General features: G+C 38.4%; 1 protein-coding gene across 1 annotated transcript in view; it reads right to left on the bottom strand.

Annotated features, from left to right (window-relative positions):
- Nucleotides 1–16,035, bottom strand: part of SPAG17 (sperm associated antigen 17) — a 102,338-nt gene that overhangs the window by 26,874 nt on the left and 59,429 nt on the right. The window contains exons 23-29 of the mRNA XM_054072855.1: nucleotides 14,595–14,708; nucleotides 8,967–9,172; nucleotides 5,885–6,005; nucleotides 3,311–3,729; nucleotides 2,515–2,644; nucleotides 703–923; nucleotides 296–401 (exon numbers count right to left, since the gene is read on the bottom strand). Coding sequence (XP_053928830.1) covers nucleotides 296–401; nucleotides 703–923; nucleotides 2,515–2,644; nucleotides 3,311–3,729; nucleotides 5,885–6,005; nucleotides 8,967–9,172; nucleotides 14,595–14,708 — 1,317 coding nt within the window. The remainder of the gene's footprint in view (nucleotides 1–295; nucleotides 402–702; nucleotides 924–2,514; nucleotides 2,645–3,310; nucleotides 3,730–5,884; nucleotides 6,006–8,966; nucleotides 9,173–14,594; nucleotides 14,709–16,035) is intronic.

The raw sequence follows: 16,035 nt of genomic DNA on the forward strand, positions 1-16,035 counted from the left end.
TTGTATCAGAGTAGGTGGAGAACAGGCAATGAATGTATTAGAATTCGGGGACTGTGGTCTCATGGAGAAGGTGGATCATTTAAGTACATACATGGAAAGAAGGAAATTTGTTTGTTTGCCACCATGTAATTTTGGCACTGAATGCTCATGAAAAAAAGACCAAGCTGACAAACTAAGCCTAGACTGCACTAGTGGATTTGTTATCTAGGCTATTGGTATGAGCTTTCTTTGGTATATTTTGACACCTATCTGTTTCACAAGATACAGAAGAGAAATGTTCCCCTTTTGATTTTACCTTTTTGATAAAAAGTTGTGATCCTAGTACCATCAGCATGATCTACTACTCTGCTTCCATCCAGTTTCTCAACAATTATTACTTCATCATCTCGTACAGTCATAACCTGAAAGAATGAAGAAATAATCATTTATATGAGCTCTGTGATACTTATAACAGCAACAACAGTAAAACAAGGCATTATGCACTGAAACTCAGATCAAGCTAGATAGACTACTGCAACTTTATTTACTTCAGAGACCGCGGACTTGCATTTTTTTCAAAATCTAAAGCTTATACATTAGTAACAGTGTAATAACACAGCCTGTACGATATTTGTTCAAAGAACAAGTCCTACAACTTAGATGATGGCATTCCTGTCTCTTAGCTTAGTACACAGTGCTATAACAACACAAAACCAGTAATACCGTTCCATCAGCTGGGTCAGTGGCCCGATAGATTAAGAGTGGCTTCAGATCTATTCTGTTTGCTCCCTCAGTGCCCACTCGAATTCCTGATGGAGTTGTTGTTATCCAGGTTCCTGCCTGGTTCTCCTCAGGTTGCTCAGAATTAACCAGACCCGGAGCAGTAATTTCAAACAACTTGTCCTTGCTTGGCTGCAACAGACTGTTTCTGCTATTGCCCTTTCCTGCAGAAACAAAAATTTCTGTATCAGACTTGGTATTCTCTCAGGCAAAGTCAGTAATGTGAAGAGTTTCTGTGACCACTGGTTTTGACGGAATTGAAAGAAGAACTATTTATTGGGCTGGAGAAAATTTATAACTGCTCTTACTCAAAGGCGTGCCCTTGAACTATTCTTATTTTAATGAATTCATTAATGTCGCAGAAAAAGTAAACAGCATACTAATGGCATCTGATTATGACTTGACTTTAGAAAGGAGCATCAATGCAGAAGAAAATCTGTGTGGATTGCAGAAAAAAAAGCATCCAAAACCGTCCCATGAGCTTGAAGATTAAAGTAATAGGAATTTGATGCAGCCTATTAGAATGACATTCTAATAAATTTCCAAAAAGGAATAAAAATAATTTATGTATCAGACAAGTTTGCAACAGTAGAAGAAAAGAAAGACCTGGAGTTATCATCCATACAGAATGCCTACAAGTTATCAGTGTGAAGATATGGTGACAAGAAATGCAAACACAATGCTATGGTGCAGAAGAAAAGGGATGGAGATTCCATTTGGTAATGGAGAGATCTTGCTAAGAATATGACAGAGAAATCTGGTCTCCCATACTCAAGAAAAGGGACTTAGACTAAGCGTATGCTAAAGTCAACAGCACAGTCCAGAGAGGAGTCTAAAGGGCTTACAACATATACATCCTATAAGAAAAAAAAAACCAACCCAAAAAGAGATGATTCTTTTCACTATAAATTTGTCAAGACTAAGCAGTGAAGAGAAAGGTGGGGGGAAAAAGTGATCATAAATACAGGATAAGGTACATTGGCCACCAATACTGAAACGGAAAATTAGAAGACGGTTTGTCAGCCAAGTTCTCAAACATGCTTCCATTTATGTTAAGGAATACCCTAAGAACAAGGAATACCCTAAGAACTTGACTTAAAAATCTCCTTGTTGAGAGAGTTTCGTCTTTGGCAGCAATTTTTACTTACAGAATTCCAATAAATTATATGTTAATACTGTGACAAGTTACAATTATTCTTTGCACTAAGTAGCATTAACAGTGATCTCAAACTACACTCTGAGGTATGAAGTAAACTTTTATTCAATTCTTTCTCAGACAAACAAAATAATGTAAGAAAGGTTATAGAGCGACAGACCACAGGTCCATACAATCAAATAATAATGACCAAGAGTAGGTGCCTTGGAATACATACTATATTTTTCTTTCTCATTCTAAGCCCTCTGTGAGTGAAGCATTTCTCAATACTAAGACTAAAACCTTTGTAACAGACAAGTAAGAATTTGACTCTAGCGTAGTTACAAAGATTTCTTTTAAAATACTTTGTGTTGAACCACTCTGCCAAAAATGTACTTCTAACACATCCTTTTACTTATTAGAGTCCTAGCATATTAGAAGAAAAGGAAATCTGGAGTAGGAGAGAAATTATTCTATACGAAGGTAACAAATCAGCAATATGAAGCAGCTAAATACAGATAAAACTGCTATGAGAATTGTCAGACTAAAGAAATGTGATCTTTATTAAAGTATCATCAGCCTGCTACCTTTAAATCTGTCCAAAACACCGGAGATGTTACCTCTCTTAGTGCTGGTCTCATGCGAAGGCTCCAATTCTACTAATGGTTCCATTCTGCATGGAACTGTATGTGGTGGTAGGACAGGGCCAGAACCAGGACTCCTACTCACCGTGCCATCAGCAAACAGAACCTACATCGATTAAGGACATACTACAGGTTAAAATCACTTCAAACACTAAAGGCAAGTCTCAAATCACAATCACAAATGCAACAGTCACTAGAATACTGTGGGTGATGGAGGGGAAAAAGATAAAATATTCTCAGAATGAATACAAGAAATAAAGAAGGTATTTACAAAAGAAAGGACTGCTAATTGCTGCAGTTTAGATACACAAACAATGGGGACTCGAGCAACAGGTAGGCATTATAAAAGTACACAGTACAGATTATTCTTGGACTATTTAAGTGGTCAAAGGTTGACGACCTTTTTTTTTGTAGCAGTGGTAATGCATCTGTATAACCATATTGATCTGCATTCAGGTATTCCACCTGACTAAGATTGCTGTTAATTTTTTAGCCATCAAGGCAGCTAACAAAGAGAAGTCATGGTTCCTAAGCCCAAAGTTGCCTAAAATCTTCACATGCCTAGGATTTTCATCATTAAAGCTCCCTATGTGCCTTAAAGTCTGATTCTTAACAAAGCCAAGAACATTTTAGTCTTGACATGACTGCATAACTCAGTGGTTACTTACCTCCTTCATCTACAAAGTGGACACTTCTTTATCTCAGTTGACAAGCACAAGTTCAAGGGTAATCACACATGCAAGCTGCTTTCAGTGAATTTTACTAAACTTACCTGGGTAGATCCATCCATCATGTACTTTATAACAGTTCCTTGACTGGTAATGACTCTTGACACCTCTTGTTCTGTTTGCCTTGCCACAGATGTATATAGATGAGAGTTCTTTACCCTTTGGGGGTAACTCTGCCTAACCAGAATTTCCACTGTACGCTGCCTGGCCTGTTTGTTTTCAGTGTCTTCATGCTTTATTTCACCTTCTGTAACCTCATGTTCTTTTCCTTCACTTTCCATAACTTCATTCTCCTTTGCTTCATTTGCTTTGGTCTCACCTTTTTCAACCTCCTCTTCCTCGGCTTCATTTGCTTTGGTCTCACCTTTTTCAACCTCCTCTTCCTCGGCTTCATCTGCTTTGGCCTTACTTTTCTCTACTACCTCTTTCTCAGCTTCAGCTGTAGTGGCTTCACCTTTCAAATCTGAAAACAAATTCTAAATTACTTCATACTGCATAGCACACATTCAAACAGTGCTAAACACCCAGCATCATGGTGTCTACAGAAAATATGCAACTTCCGTGAGTAAGCCTAACGCTCCTTAGCTTCCTCTGTAATCTACAGAGTAAGGGACAGACTCTGTTTTTCAGAGAACACTTCAAAGCAGTCATCTACTTAGAAACTCTGCATCCTCTTGTGGAGATGTCTGCCTTTCCAAATGAAACAAAGGGACATTTGAAGACGGATTTACTATGGATGCTGAATTTTGAAGACTGACGTTAGGTGAGAGGAATTTCTTAACTGCCCCTAGAGGTGAAAAAAGTAACCAAGTTTCATCAAGTTTGAGTTTGAAAAGAAAAGAAACCAAAATTAGATATTTTGTCTACTTGAATGAATAAAGCTTTTAGATTAAATTACAGCAGTGTGTTTAGTGCACTAATAATTATCATAGTTGTGTGAAAAGACTATATGTATGTGCCTGTAATTGCTATGTTAACCTCAACTATTCAGCATTTCAACTCATGCTCTGCTTTTACTTCAAACCAGATTAATCAGAGCACACATACTCAAAACTGGCAAAACATGCCAAGCTGGCTGCCTCTGCAGGGGCATTACTAGCAGAGATGGAGATGTGATCATCCCACTCTACTCAGCACTTGTCAGGCTGCATTTGGAGTATGGTTGTCAGTTCTGGTCCTCACTATTAAAGACAGACATGGACAGACTAGATAGGGTCCAAAGCAGGGCCACAGAGATGATCAAAGGGATGAAGAGAATTTGTCTAGAAGGAAAGACTGAAGGAGTTAATGTTCTTCTCACTGGAGAAAGTTAAGGGAGGGGACACCTCATCACAGTATTCTAGTACTTAAAAAACAGCTACGAAGAGGACAGAGACTTTCTTCACAAGGAGCAACATGAAGAAGACGAGGGACAGTGGGTACAAGTTGCATCGGCTATGTCATTTCATCAGTGGCCAGGAAATTATTCTTTTGTTTTTATATGCAACAGCTCACACATAGGATACACTGGAATTAATGATAGCATGTACTTGGTGTGTGCAATAAATCTGGTTTATTTCTGGATATGGGCACCTCTGCAGTTGCGCTGATTTATTTTTACATACTCAATAGCTCCAACACAACCTGGGCTGAATGGGATTGTTGTACACAGGCATGACCTCTGTAGGCAGCTGTTTTTAAAACTGACCAGATGACAAAAGCAAAATTCACATCTGTCTGCTTCAAAACCTAATGGCATGACAACAAAAATCCAAGATTTACTACAGTTTACAGGATGCAAAGATGAACCTTCCTTGTGCTGGTTTTCAAAAACATTGGGAAATGGAATCATTATAGAAGGATATCATGCACAGAAAGTTGTAATTGGTCTTCAAAAGGAAATTTAATGGTAAGGGCAGAAATGGTTATTATGACAGTCTTCTCTGTATGTACTGGATGGCATAAACCAAAGTACCAATATGAAGTAATTCCTGTTAGAAACTGATCATATGTTTCAGAAAGGCAACAAAACCTCATCGTAAAATATCCAGTAGCAGAGTCCATTATAGCCTGGGTTACTTTTATTAATGATTCCTACCATTAAAAAATTAGTATAATTTAAATCTAGTATAAAGTAGTACTTTTCAGTTTCAAGCCCTGAAATTCATAATACCTTTACATACTGTTTTTACAATCTCTCTGTTTACAAGCTATCACCAAAATTCTTATTCCTTTATGCTTCCAGACTAGTACCAGTCACTCCTTTCACCTTTTCTTCGGTAATTAAATTGAATTCTCTGGTGACATAAGCTTACTATAAGGTACATCTACATATTCAAATGATTATCCAATATAACTCTCGAGTGTTTATCCAACATGACTCCCTTTTAAGGGTGGCTGCTTCCCTGCCCCATATCTGTTATGTCCAACAACTTGCAATTCTAGATTTTACGTTTTTTGGAATTAAAACACATTATTTATGTTGCAAATACTATTAAATAAATATTATGATAGACTTAAAAATTTGAGATCTTAAAAAATTCATATTGTTACAACTAAACCTATCAAGGCAGAAATAATCTTCTGTAATTTTAACTTCTTTTAAAATTCCTTACTTTTCAGTGGCTCAGAAAACTAACCTCCAAAACTTTCACGAAGGAAAGTTAATACTAGTCCATTGGGACAGGAGACATTCAAACTTGGGAAAGCAAGACCATTTGACATCGCTTGTGTCTGGAAAGCTGATTCTTCTATTTCCATCTACAGAATGAAACATGCATTAGAAAAAAAATAGACTATCAAGTTCAGTTGTAGCAAATTTTTTTTTTTCCAAAAGAAGTGCTTTCTATGACCCATTTTTAACATTTTGAGAGTTTATGGATTCTGAATTGGAAATATTAGCTTATTTTCTTTGATTATGTTATCTTCTTTCAGTCCTCTATATTAACACTTCCTAACTTCATTAATTTTGCTAAGCTATTATGCTATCTTGTGCACAATGTTAAGATGAGATGACAGTAAACATCTAACAGGAAGCAGAAAAGCATGAAATAATTCTTGAAGGTGCACGTCAGTTATTTTATCTATAGTCATTAAAAAAGCACAAAAGATAAGTAAAGCAGTACTTCCAGTCTGCTGCCAACACAGCACTGAGTTGGAAAGGGACAGGAAGGAATGTCTGGCAGTCAAAATGCATAATTTTCTTTGCACTGCTCCATAGTGGAAACTGTCCTGACGACTAAAAAAGATGAGGTTGACCTAAGGAATGTCTGAAGATACTGGAAAGTCCAGAAAAAATACAACAATAGACCCTTTGATGTCATCTCCCTCCCAGTCTATCTGACAATGAACTACACTATGCCAGCAGACGTAATATGACAGTTTTGAGTTGCATACAGAGGTTACAGAGAGAACTTGTCCTCATATTATCCCATATTCTGGATTTTTATGAATAAGAATATAGGGGAAAATTGGCAGGTGATTTGCCACCTGATTTTCTGCATAAAGGATGCTGTATATTTTATGGTTACTTTACACAGTACTACCGGGTAGTTAAGGCTATCCTAAAAACGCTAAGATTGTAGTCACAGAATCTGGAATCCTGTCACAGAATAGGGTAGAAGTAATCCTCAGTTGTCATCTACCTCTTTCCATCTCAAAAAAAAAATCAAGTATGTCCATATCATTAGAGAAAACTGTTAATGTAATGTATTCTAAAAATTTCCAGGACTGGAGGTTTCCTGGCAATCTATTCTAGCTTTTTAACCTTGACTAACCTTACTGACATTTTCCTACTGGTTAGCCTGAATCTCTTGTTGCAAAAAAATTAGTTTACTTCTGATTCTTTCTTCTGATTATACAGGCAGTACTATAGCTCTTTACAGAAGGCTATTTTGTCTCTCAACTCTAGATTAAACAAACCTAAACCATGTCTCTTTATCTTTCCCATCGAGTTATTGATAGCTTTGGTCTTTCTTGGTGCTTTCCTTAGAGCTCTCCAGTGCGGTTCACGTTTTTCTTGCACTGCAGCATCCATGACTGTGCAGATTACTTCAGCTAAGGCTCTACCAGCCCTGAATGGAAAATAACTTCATGTATTTGGCAGGATATACCCCTGTTTATTCGCCTCAATGTAGCCTTTGCCCTTCTCACAGCAAGATGGCATTGTTGACTTATGTATAGCTCGTGATCCATTGTAATTCTCATCTCAATAACAGTTCTAAGGAGAAAGGTCTAACTGTTACTCATTTTGTACATACAAATTGATTACTTATATGTACCTGTATAAGCTAGCATTTATTCTGACTGAGTTGCACCCTGTTTTCTAGGCCATGTTCATGTGAGTTTGTCAAGTTTGCTTCCTAATTTAAGTCTGTCCTCCAACACACTTGCAGACTCACATAGCTTTGTGCTGTATGCACTAATATGGATACTCTGTCTTTCAGAGTTTTTATTAAAACACCAAAAATGCACCGAAGACATTCTAATCAAAATAGTAAAAGGCCTTTGAGAAGAAGAAAAGAAATTGAGATGTCCTCCTGACAGAATTTTAACGGTAGGGGAATCTGTGTAGCGTTCGTTTGTACCACACAATAGCTCCATGTTATGCTAAGTGCTGTTTGGCTACTCCCTACCCCACTCTCCACGCTCATGCTCTTTCAGTACCTAGCTAAACTTGTTGAAATTAGGTCAGCAGGATTTCTGGTAGATATGGACAAAATCTGTGCTGAAACAGGAGGCAGAGCATTACTTCATCCACTAGGTACTATGGAGGCAGTATAGCTAGCTCATGTCTAGAGTGTTTTCCAAGACTATCCCTGCAGCTCTTGGTATGAGTTCCTTCTTGTCTCATTCTTATTACTTTCTTCTCCCATTTGTTCTGCAACAGAAGTTAACCCCTTTTTTTGAATAAACTTGCACTGCATTTAACCCTTCATTTCCATATGGGCCATTCTACCTCTTTAAACACTTCAGCCCAGCTCTGAGAATTATGATCTCCATTCAACCTCCCTTCCCAAGGGAGCTGGGAAGTGAACTCATAAACCTCTCATGAGTACATAGAAAGAGTGATTTTGAGTGAAGTGGTCTAAGTACCCAGAGCAGACAAAAGACTAAGTTTTCAAGAACAGTTCTGAAAAAGAGACAATCAGATTTTCAGACCAGAAGGTAATGATTCTTTTCAGGGCAGCGCCCTAGAAAATGGTGACAAGAACTGAAGTAAGAGTTTTATGAAATACCTTCAGAATTGAAAGCCACTACAGTTAAATGAACTAGTGTTAATTTTCTATGGAAAAAGTCTGAGGAACAGGGCAAAAGAGAAAAAGTGCATGAAAAGGTGGCAGATCTGGTGCCACTCATGCTCACATCACCTATCATCTTGTGGAATAAACAGGGCATCAGAACTGAGAACACTGAAATATTAATAATAACAGGTGTAAATGTAAAGCCAAAACTGATATAAGAATGTGGACCATGAAAGACACTGCTTTCCATCATGGAGTCAAAAAGGCCAGCTTCATTAACAGCTGCCAACATGCATATCTAAGAAAAAATGGAAGAGTAAAACATATCCTTAGTAGCACCATTAACTGTTAGGTATTTTTAAGGCAAAGCTCAAAGCCCTCTGAGAAGAATTTATGTTTAAATTACATAAGTTTATATATTTGAATTTTTGCTTGTTTCTTTTCTTTTTTCACTGGATAATCATCTCTATTCTCTCACCTTTCCTTCTTGCTTTACCAAGCCATCAGGTGATGGAAGGCCTGTTTTGCTATGACTTGCTTTTGCAGGTGATGCAGATTTTCCTGACTTTTGTTTGACAGACTTATCTTTTTTTCCTGAAGCTGATGTAGCAGGAGAAATTATTGTTGGAGTATGAACAGAAGGGATGTTCAGAATTCTTTCTAAGACAGTGTCTGTTTCATCATCTAAAGAAGGGAGAAGCAATATGTTTAATACAATTAAGTTTCATAAATGTAGATGGCCACATTTTATTTTTTAACAAGATTTTGTACACTAGATTTTACCTTACAAATAATAGCCTCAGTAGGGGAGTTTATTACTGTAGATAGAGGGACCGAATAGATGAAATTATTTAAAGAATCCTTCCATAGACTGACTACTTGCCATTCTAAAAGGCATCTTGAAACTATTGTTTTCCACAGGTCACCTCTTTTCTCTCAAAAATACAAAATACAATTTTAAAAATTCTCTTTTACCTCCAGAATACTTCGACAGGTGGAGACATATTGAGTCTAGCATCTAGGAAATGATCAGTGTTATGTGTTATCACAGGCTGATCCAGCGTGGACCACTTCCTGCAGTTTTGCACTACATAGCTCTATTTTGCTATAATGACGCAGAAAGGTTCTGATGATCTAGACTTGCTAAGACTCACAATTTTTAAAGTTTGAGCATTAGGGTAGTGTGCTAAGCATTCTGACAGAAAGTAATAATGTTGCCTTCCAAAACAATTTATTGAAAGTAAAACTAATACAAATAAAAAATTTCTGTAGACAACCTTGGTTTCAATAAAATGACACTTCTCTTTATTCAGAAAATCCCAGCCAGCTCTAACTTCAACATTCTTTGAAAGATTTTTTAAAATCATCTTTTCTTGCTTGAAGATGGCTTAAATTCCAAACCTAAAACTCATAAAATAGCACCTCGTTTCCCATCCGGACAATTTAAGCAATTGATTTTTTTTTTTGTTTTGGAGAAAATGTTACCCTAGATGGAGCAACTTATTATCCACATCTTAACCACACTCATATAGATAAGAGCTGAAAACATCAGTGAGCAAAACGTGATGATTCCTGAAATCACCTTTTGAAAACCTTTTACAGATAAATAAACCAAGCTCAATTTGCTTAGTAGTTTCAACAAACTATGGAGTTTAATGATAAACCATTAATTTCAAGAACGTCTTCAGGAAAAGTTAAAAAAATCCTTTTTTTTTTTTTGTTTTGATAAAATTACATTTTAATTCTGCTTCTTCCAATTAAAAATATTATTTGTGAAAACTGATATATGACAAAGAAAAGTTAAATAACTCATTGAAAAACTGTAAGCACAGTCACACTTGGATAAAGAACGAAAGACATGCATCTGGTAGCAAGCTAAGACCACCATTCTGGTGTGAGATTATACAATTTTCTGTAGTGCAGATGAAGTGTTAGTATATTTTTTGCTGAAAAACTTAAGAGGTAGGCCTAAGTGTTATTATGTCCACTGTTTGCAGAAAGGTTTTGTCATAGCTGGTTTTAGCTCTGCAGATAAGAAAATGCAAAGGCCACCTTAAAAATAAAGTTCCATACTACTAGGAAGGCTACCTGCACGATCATTTGCCTTATGGAGGGCTCTGTATTTATGGCAACTGCAAAGGTGACCCAAAATTTAAGGCTAGAAGAAATGATTAGATTGTCTGGTGATAAAGTCCTTTTTAGGAGTCTATGGAAACAAGTCTTCAATCTCAGTCTTTAAACCTTCGATCTCAGTTTCTGTCTTCATGCCAGCATCAGGGAAACTCGCGTATATCCGAATATATCCATGACCTTTAGCTTTGAAGGGAAATTTGGATCACAATAGGAAAAATAACATAGGAACATTTAAAATTCTGATTGGAGTTAGTTCTGATACATATTTATTAGACAGCATGGCCATGGAATAAACAAATAGTAGTACCCATCTCCAGGTGGATGGTGAGAAGAACCAGTTACCTAATAAGCACTGACAAAGCTAAGGCTCCACAGAGAAGTAAGATAGCCAAAATGAAGTATTCTGAGGCAATTGTCCAATATAATCATTAGTGAATGTAATCCATCTTGTCAAGTGACCAAAAGGTGGTCATCCACATAAACACTGCAAACTGCGTAAAAGTGAGCTCTTACATATAGTGAGGAGAGCCATCCTTCACAGCTACCTGTGCTGTGAAGTGGAGCATGCTCTGTTTCAGATGACACTACTTTTCCGGAGTGCTGAATTTAGGAACAGAAGCTATTATGGGCTCTTAACCCTTAAGGAAATTCACCTACTCCTTTATTCTGTATGCACTGAAAAATGAGAACACATTGCCTGAGGATAACAATGAAAAAGAGTGGATTGTTTAGATCAAGGGCAAGTGTCTTTAAAAATCTTGAGATGTGAAATTCCTAAGGACTTCCGGATCAAAGAAAGTTTCCTTCTTCCTGCACACACATGCAGATTTCTAGCACTTGGAGTTGTACTCTCTTGATTTCATCAAGGCACAAAGAGCAAGTGCAAATGAAAGTAGACTTCCAGCTCTTCAAGGAGTCAGTCAGCAGGACCACCTGAGAGATGGTCCTCAGGGACAAGGGAGAAGAAGCATACCATATACCTGAGGGAACTAGCTGATGTGGTGGCCAAGCCACTCTCTATGATATTTGAAAAGTCATGGCAGTCAGGAGAAGTCCCTGGTGACTGGAAAAGGGTAACATTGTGCCCATTTTTAAAAAGGGTAGGAAACATGACCCTGGGAACTACCGACCTGTCAGCCTCACCTCTGTGCCTGGGAAGATCATGGAACAGACCCTCCTAGAAGCAGTGCTAAAGCACATGGAAGACTGGGAGGTGATTAGAGGCAGCCAGCATGGCTGCACCAGAGGCAAGTCCTGTCTGACCAATGTAGTGGCTTTCTATGATGAGATAACCACATCAGTGGACATAGGAAAACCAATGGATGTGATCTATCTGGACTTCTGTAAAGCCTTTGACATGGTCCCCCACAACATCCTTCTCTCTAAATTGGAGAGATATGGATTTGATGGGTGGATTGTTTGGTGGATAAGAAACTGGTTGGATGATTGTATACAGAGAGTAGTAGTCAATGGCTCGAAGTCCAAATGGAGATCCATGACAAGTAGTGTCCTTCACAGGTCTGTACTAGGACCAGTGCTGTTTAATATCTCCATCAATGATACAGACGCCGAGACTGAGTGTGCCCTCAGCAAGTTTGCAGATGACACCAAGCTGAGTGGTGCAGTTGTCACACCAGAAGGACAGGATGTCATCCAGAGGGACCTGGACAAGCTGGAGAAGTCAGCCTGTGTGAGCCTCATGAGGTTCAACAAGGCCAAGGGCAAGGTCCTACACCTGCGTCGGGGCAATTTGTGGTTTCAAACAGGATGGGGGATGATGTGATTGAGAGCAGCCCTGCAGAGAAGGACTTGCGGGTGCTGGTTGATGAGAAGCTCGAAAAGAGCCGGCAATGTGTCCTCACAGCCCACAAGGCCAACCATATCCTGGGCTGCATCAAAAGAAGCACGGGCAGCAGGTTGAGTGAGGTAATTCTGCCCCTCTGTTACTCTCTTGTGGGACCTCATCTGGGGTATTGTGTCCAGTTCTGGAATCCTCAACATAAGAAGGAAATAGAGCTGTTGGAATGGGTCCAGAGGAGGGCTACAAAGATGATCAGAGGGCTGGAGCACCTCCCATAAGAGGCTAGGCTGAGAGAGTTTGGTTTGTTCAGCCTGCAAAAAGAAAGCTCCGCAGTGACCTTAAAGTGGCCTTCCACTGAAGGGGCTCCAGAAAAGCTGGAGAGGGACTTTTTACAAGGGCATGTAGTGACAGGAGAGGGGGAAAGGCTTTAAATTGGAGGGCAGAAGACTTAGACTAAGTATTAGGAAGATACTCTTCACGATGAGGGTGGTGAGGCACTGGAACAAGTTGCCCAGGGAAGCCAAGGATGCCCCCTCCCTGGAAGTGTTCAAGGTCAGGTTGGCTGGGGCCTCAGGCAGCCTGATCCAGCGGGAGGTGTCCCTGCCCATGGCATGAGGGGTGGAACTGGATGATTTTTAAGGTCCTTTCCAACTCAAACCATTCTATGATTCTATAATACCCTGAGACGAAAGCCCCACAGGTGCTCAAGCAGTGCCAGATTCACAAAGCAATGAGATTACTTCTAATTCCAGTTGTAAGGTGGTCTGAAGTTACACTTTGTTCAGGTTAGAGAAAACAAATAATATTTTAAGACTTGCATGAATATTAACATTTAACCAAGAAATTGAAAAGATTCACAAAGCTGGCAAGCAGCCTGAGGCCTTTTGTCATTTTAGCTTCCCTAAAAGGAAGATGGAATAGACAAAATGAGAAAAACAATAAGAAAAATAAGAACTAGAGAGAGTCCAGAAAATTATTTCAGTAATGCGGGGAAAATGCGTAATTTGCACCTAATTTAACCAATCACTAGAGAGAAACTGTGGATTACATAGCATACTGTTCTATATTAGGGAGGGATGGCATATGAGAATAGTCAAAACCAGAATATTTCTGGTCAGAATTTTTCTGAGTACTTACGATGCAAACACCCACAAGGGGAATTAGGCATAAGCAAGTGATTGTAGAAAAAACTGCAAACAAGCAAACAATGCCAGTCAGCAGCGCTGCACTAAGCTCAATAGGGAAAGCAGTATTCTAATGCTTATGGTAGATGTGAAAAAGCCTGAACATCACAGATGACATATAGTTTTTTCATTAGATCTGTCTCTCTCTTATGCCAAAATACAAGTTTTCACAGTCCACTACATTGTGGATGCTCTATTGGCACAAGTTCAAAATGTCCTTTTTTTAGTAATTAATTTGTAAAATGTGTTTGAATAATTAAAACTGAGTGTATAGTTGAATGGTTTACCAGAGTCCACAAAAAGATGCATTCAATTAAATGTTTTCATATTTTAAGAGCTGAAAAATGCCGGGATTATTTTCTGATTAGAGGAGGGTTTTCACTTTTATACGTATGATGGTTTCGGTGGCCTTTCAAATGTAATGAAAACAAAAAGCTCTTGGTAAAAGCAGACATTATTTTCACTGTGGTTTTGTGAAGCAATTGCTTCCAGTTGGTGAATGTGTTTATTGAAAGGCTGAGAGAAATCCCTCATTACGTCTGCACAACTGTAACCTCAAGTCCAACTCCTAACATAAAATGAAAATTCCATAATCACCTATATAAATTTATAAAAATATTATTTCTTGGAAAACCAAGAAGATTCCTCAGCAATCACATTTTCTTTGGCTCAAATTAATTGGCTGACTTTGCTGGTCTAGTTAATAACAGTACTTGCAAGTTTCTCCCTGCACTGCTCTGTTTTAACAGTAAGTAAAAAAGTCTGGAGACCTCCCTCCATTTTGAAATTTTCCTCATACAATATTCCTGACAATGTAATCTCATCTTGAGCCTTGCTGAAAATTCCCCAACAAGTAGTAACAGCTGCTGAGAAAAGCAGAATTGCAAGCAGCAAATTATTGGGTTAAGAAGTGTATGAAAGAAAAAAGAGAAGAAAAAAATAATTCCCCCTATGGTTCTCAAATATCCTCTCTATTTGCTTACTTTACCTGCTGTCTTCCCTGTAGGTCCATAGTAACTCAGGGACAGCTGGATTCCATTTTCCAAGGTGGCTGAAAAAGATCCAAACTTGCTCACAGCTTTCTTTTGATTTTTCAATTTTCCTTTAAAAAAATTAGAATCTATTTTAAAGATAGCAAAACGTATTGGAACCACCTATCCTGCAAACCAAAATGACTGGTGTGAACAGTGGCACCTCCATGTGGACAACTAACCTGTAAAACAAAGAAACACAGGTCAGAAAAAAAGTTTATCATTGAAGTCACAGGACAGTATTTAACAGTCAGTGTTGTGCAATAGAGCTGTGATGTTTTCACTGAGAAATTGCATTCTAATTAGCCAGATGCGTAAAAAAGGATTTAATAGCAACAACTAGTGAAAAGTGTTTGTGAATTTAATCAGAAAAAGAACCTTGTTCTAGAGCCAAGGATTCTTGTTTCTGTTCCCTACTTGGCTGACAAGAATGCTGAACTGCTCATTTCTATCATGCGGCCTGTGCAGAAATAGAAATCACTGCCTCTCAGGTATTGTCACAGGAATGGTATCTTAAGGACAAAGCAAAGGAAAGGAGAAAAAATTAAGAAATTAGATCCAAAGATAAGTCTGGGATTTGTGAAAGTGGATCAGGAGACAAGTTTACTTAGGGGTGCAAGACAATATGTCATGTGATGAGAATTTGATCCTTGAAAACCACACGGACTATGCAAGGTAACACCTCCAGTGACACTGGATCCTACCTTTCCTCTAGTTCAACTCCTACTTCCTTAAAGAAAGGTTCTGCTGGTAAGAGGAAAATCTTTGGGATTTCCAGTAAGGAGCAGCTTCTTAAAATTGAGAGGAGCCCCAGAGAAGACTACAAAAGAAGCTTAAGGCAGGCACCCAACACCAAGCCTTTTGCCAGCTCCTTCATCAACAAGGCACACATGTTGAAGCCTCATCTGCTCCTATTTCCTGTTTGTCATTGCAATGCTCATTGGTTACTATCATCTGCAGAATGCTGCTTTGCCATTTTGACTGCATCAAAAGCTCCACATTGTACTACTGTTCAGCCACTGCCAAATATCAGAGTGGACTGATTCTTCTCTTTCTTACTTTCTATAAGTTACTTTTCTGTAAGGTACTCCTGTCAACACAGAAGGAAAGCCTCTCACTTGTGCAAAGTGAATACAACTTACCTCTGATGCTAGCTTGCTGGTGATTGAAAGTATCATCTGGCAGACCCCAAAATGATACAAAATTTCTTTCAGAAAGGCAGACAAGAAACATCTCATCTGTGCATGGGATGCAAATTTTCTATTCAGAGAACCTACAGTTTCATCAGTGGTGGCAGCGGAAGCCAAGGAGAGGAGAAAGAGCAAGATGCTTTCTAATGCTCATGAAGACTAAAAGAGCTAACACACCTACCAAAAGTTATACTTTTCCAATGCTCTT

This window comes from Cuculus canorus, chromosome 1, assembly GCF_017976375.1.
Source record: "Cuculus canorus isolate bCucCan1 chromosome 1, bCucCan1.pri, whole genome shotgun sequence".
In the NCBI taxonomy this organism is placed as follows: Eukaryota; Metazoa; Chordata; class Aves; order Cuculiformes; family Cuculidae; genus Cuculus; species Cuculus canorus.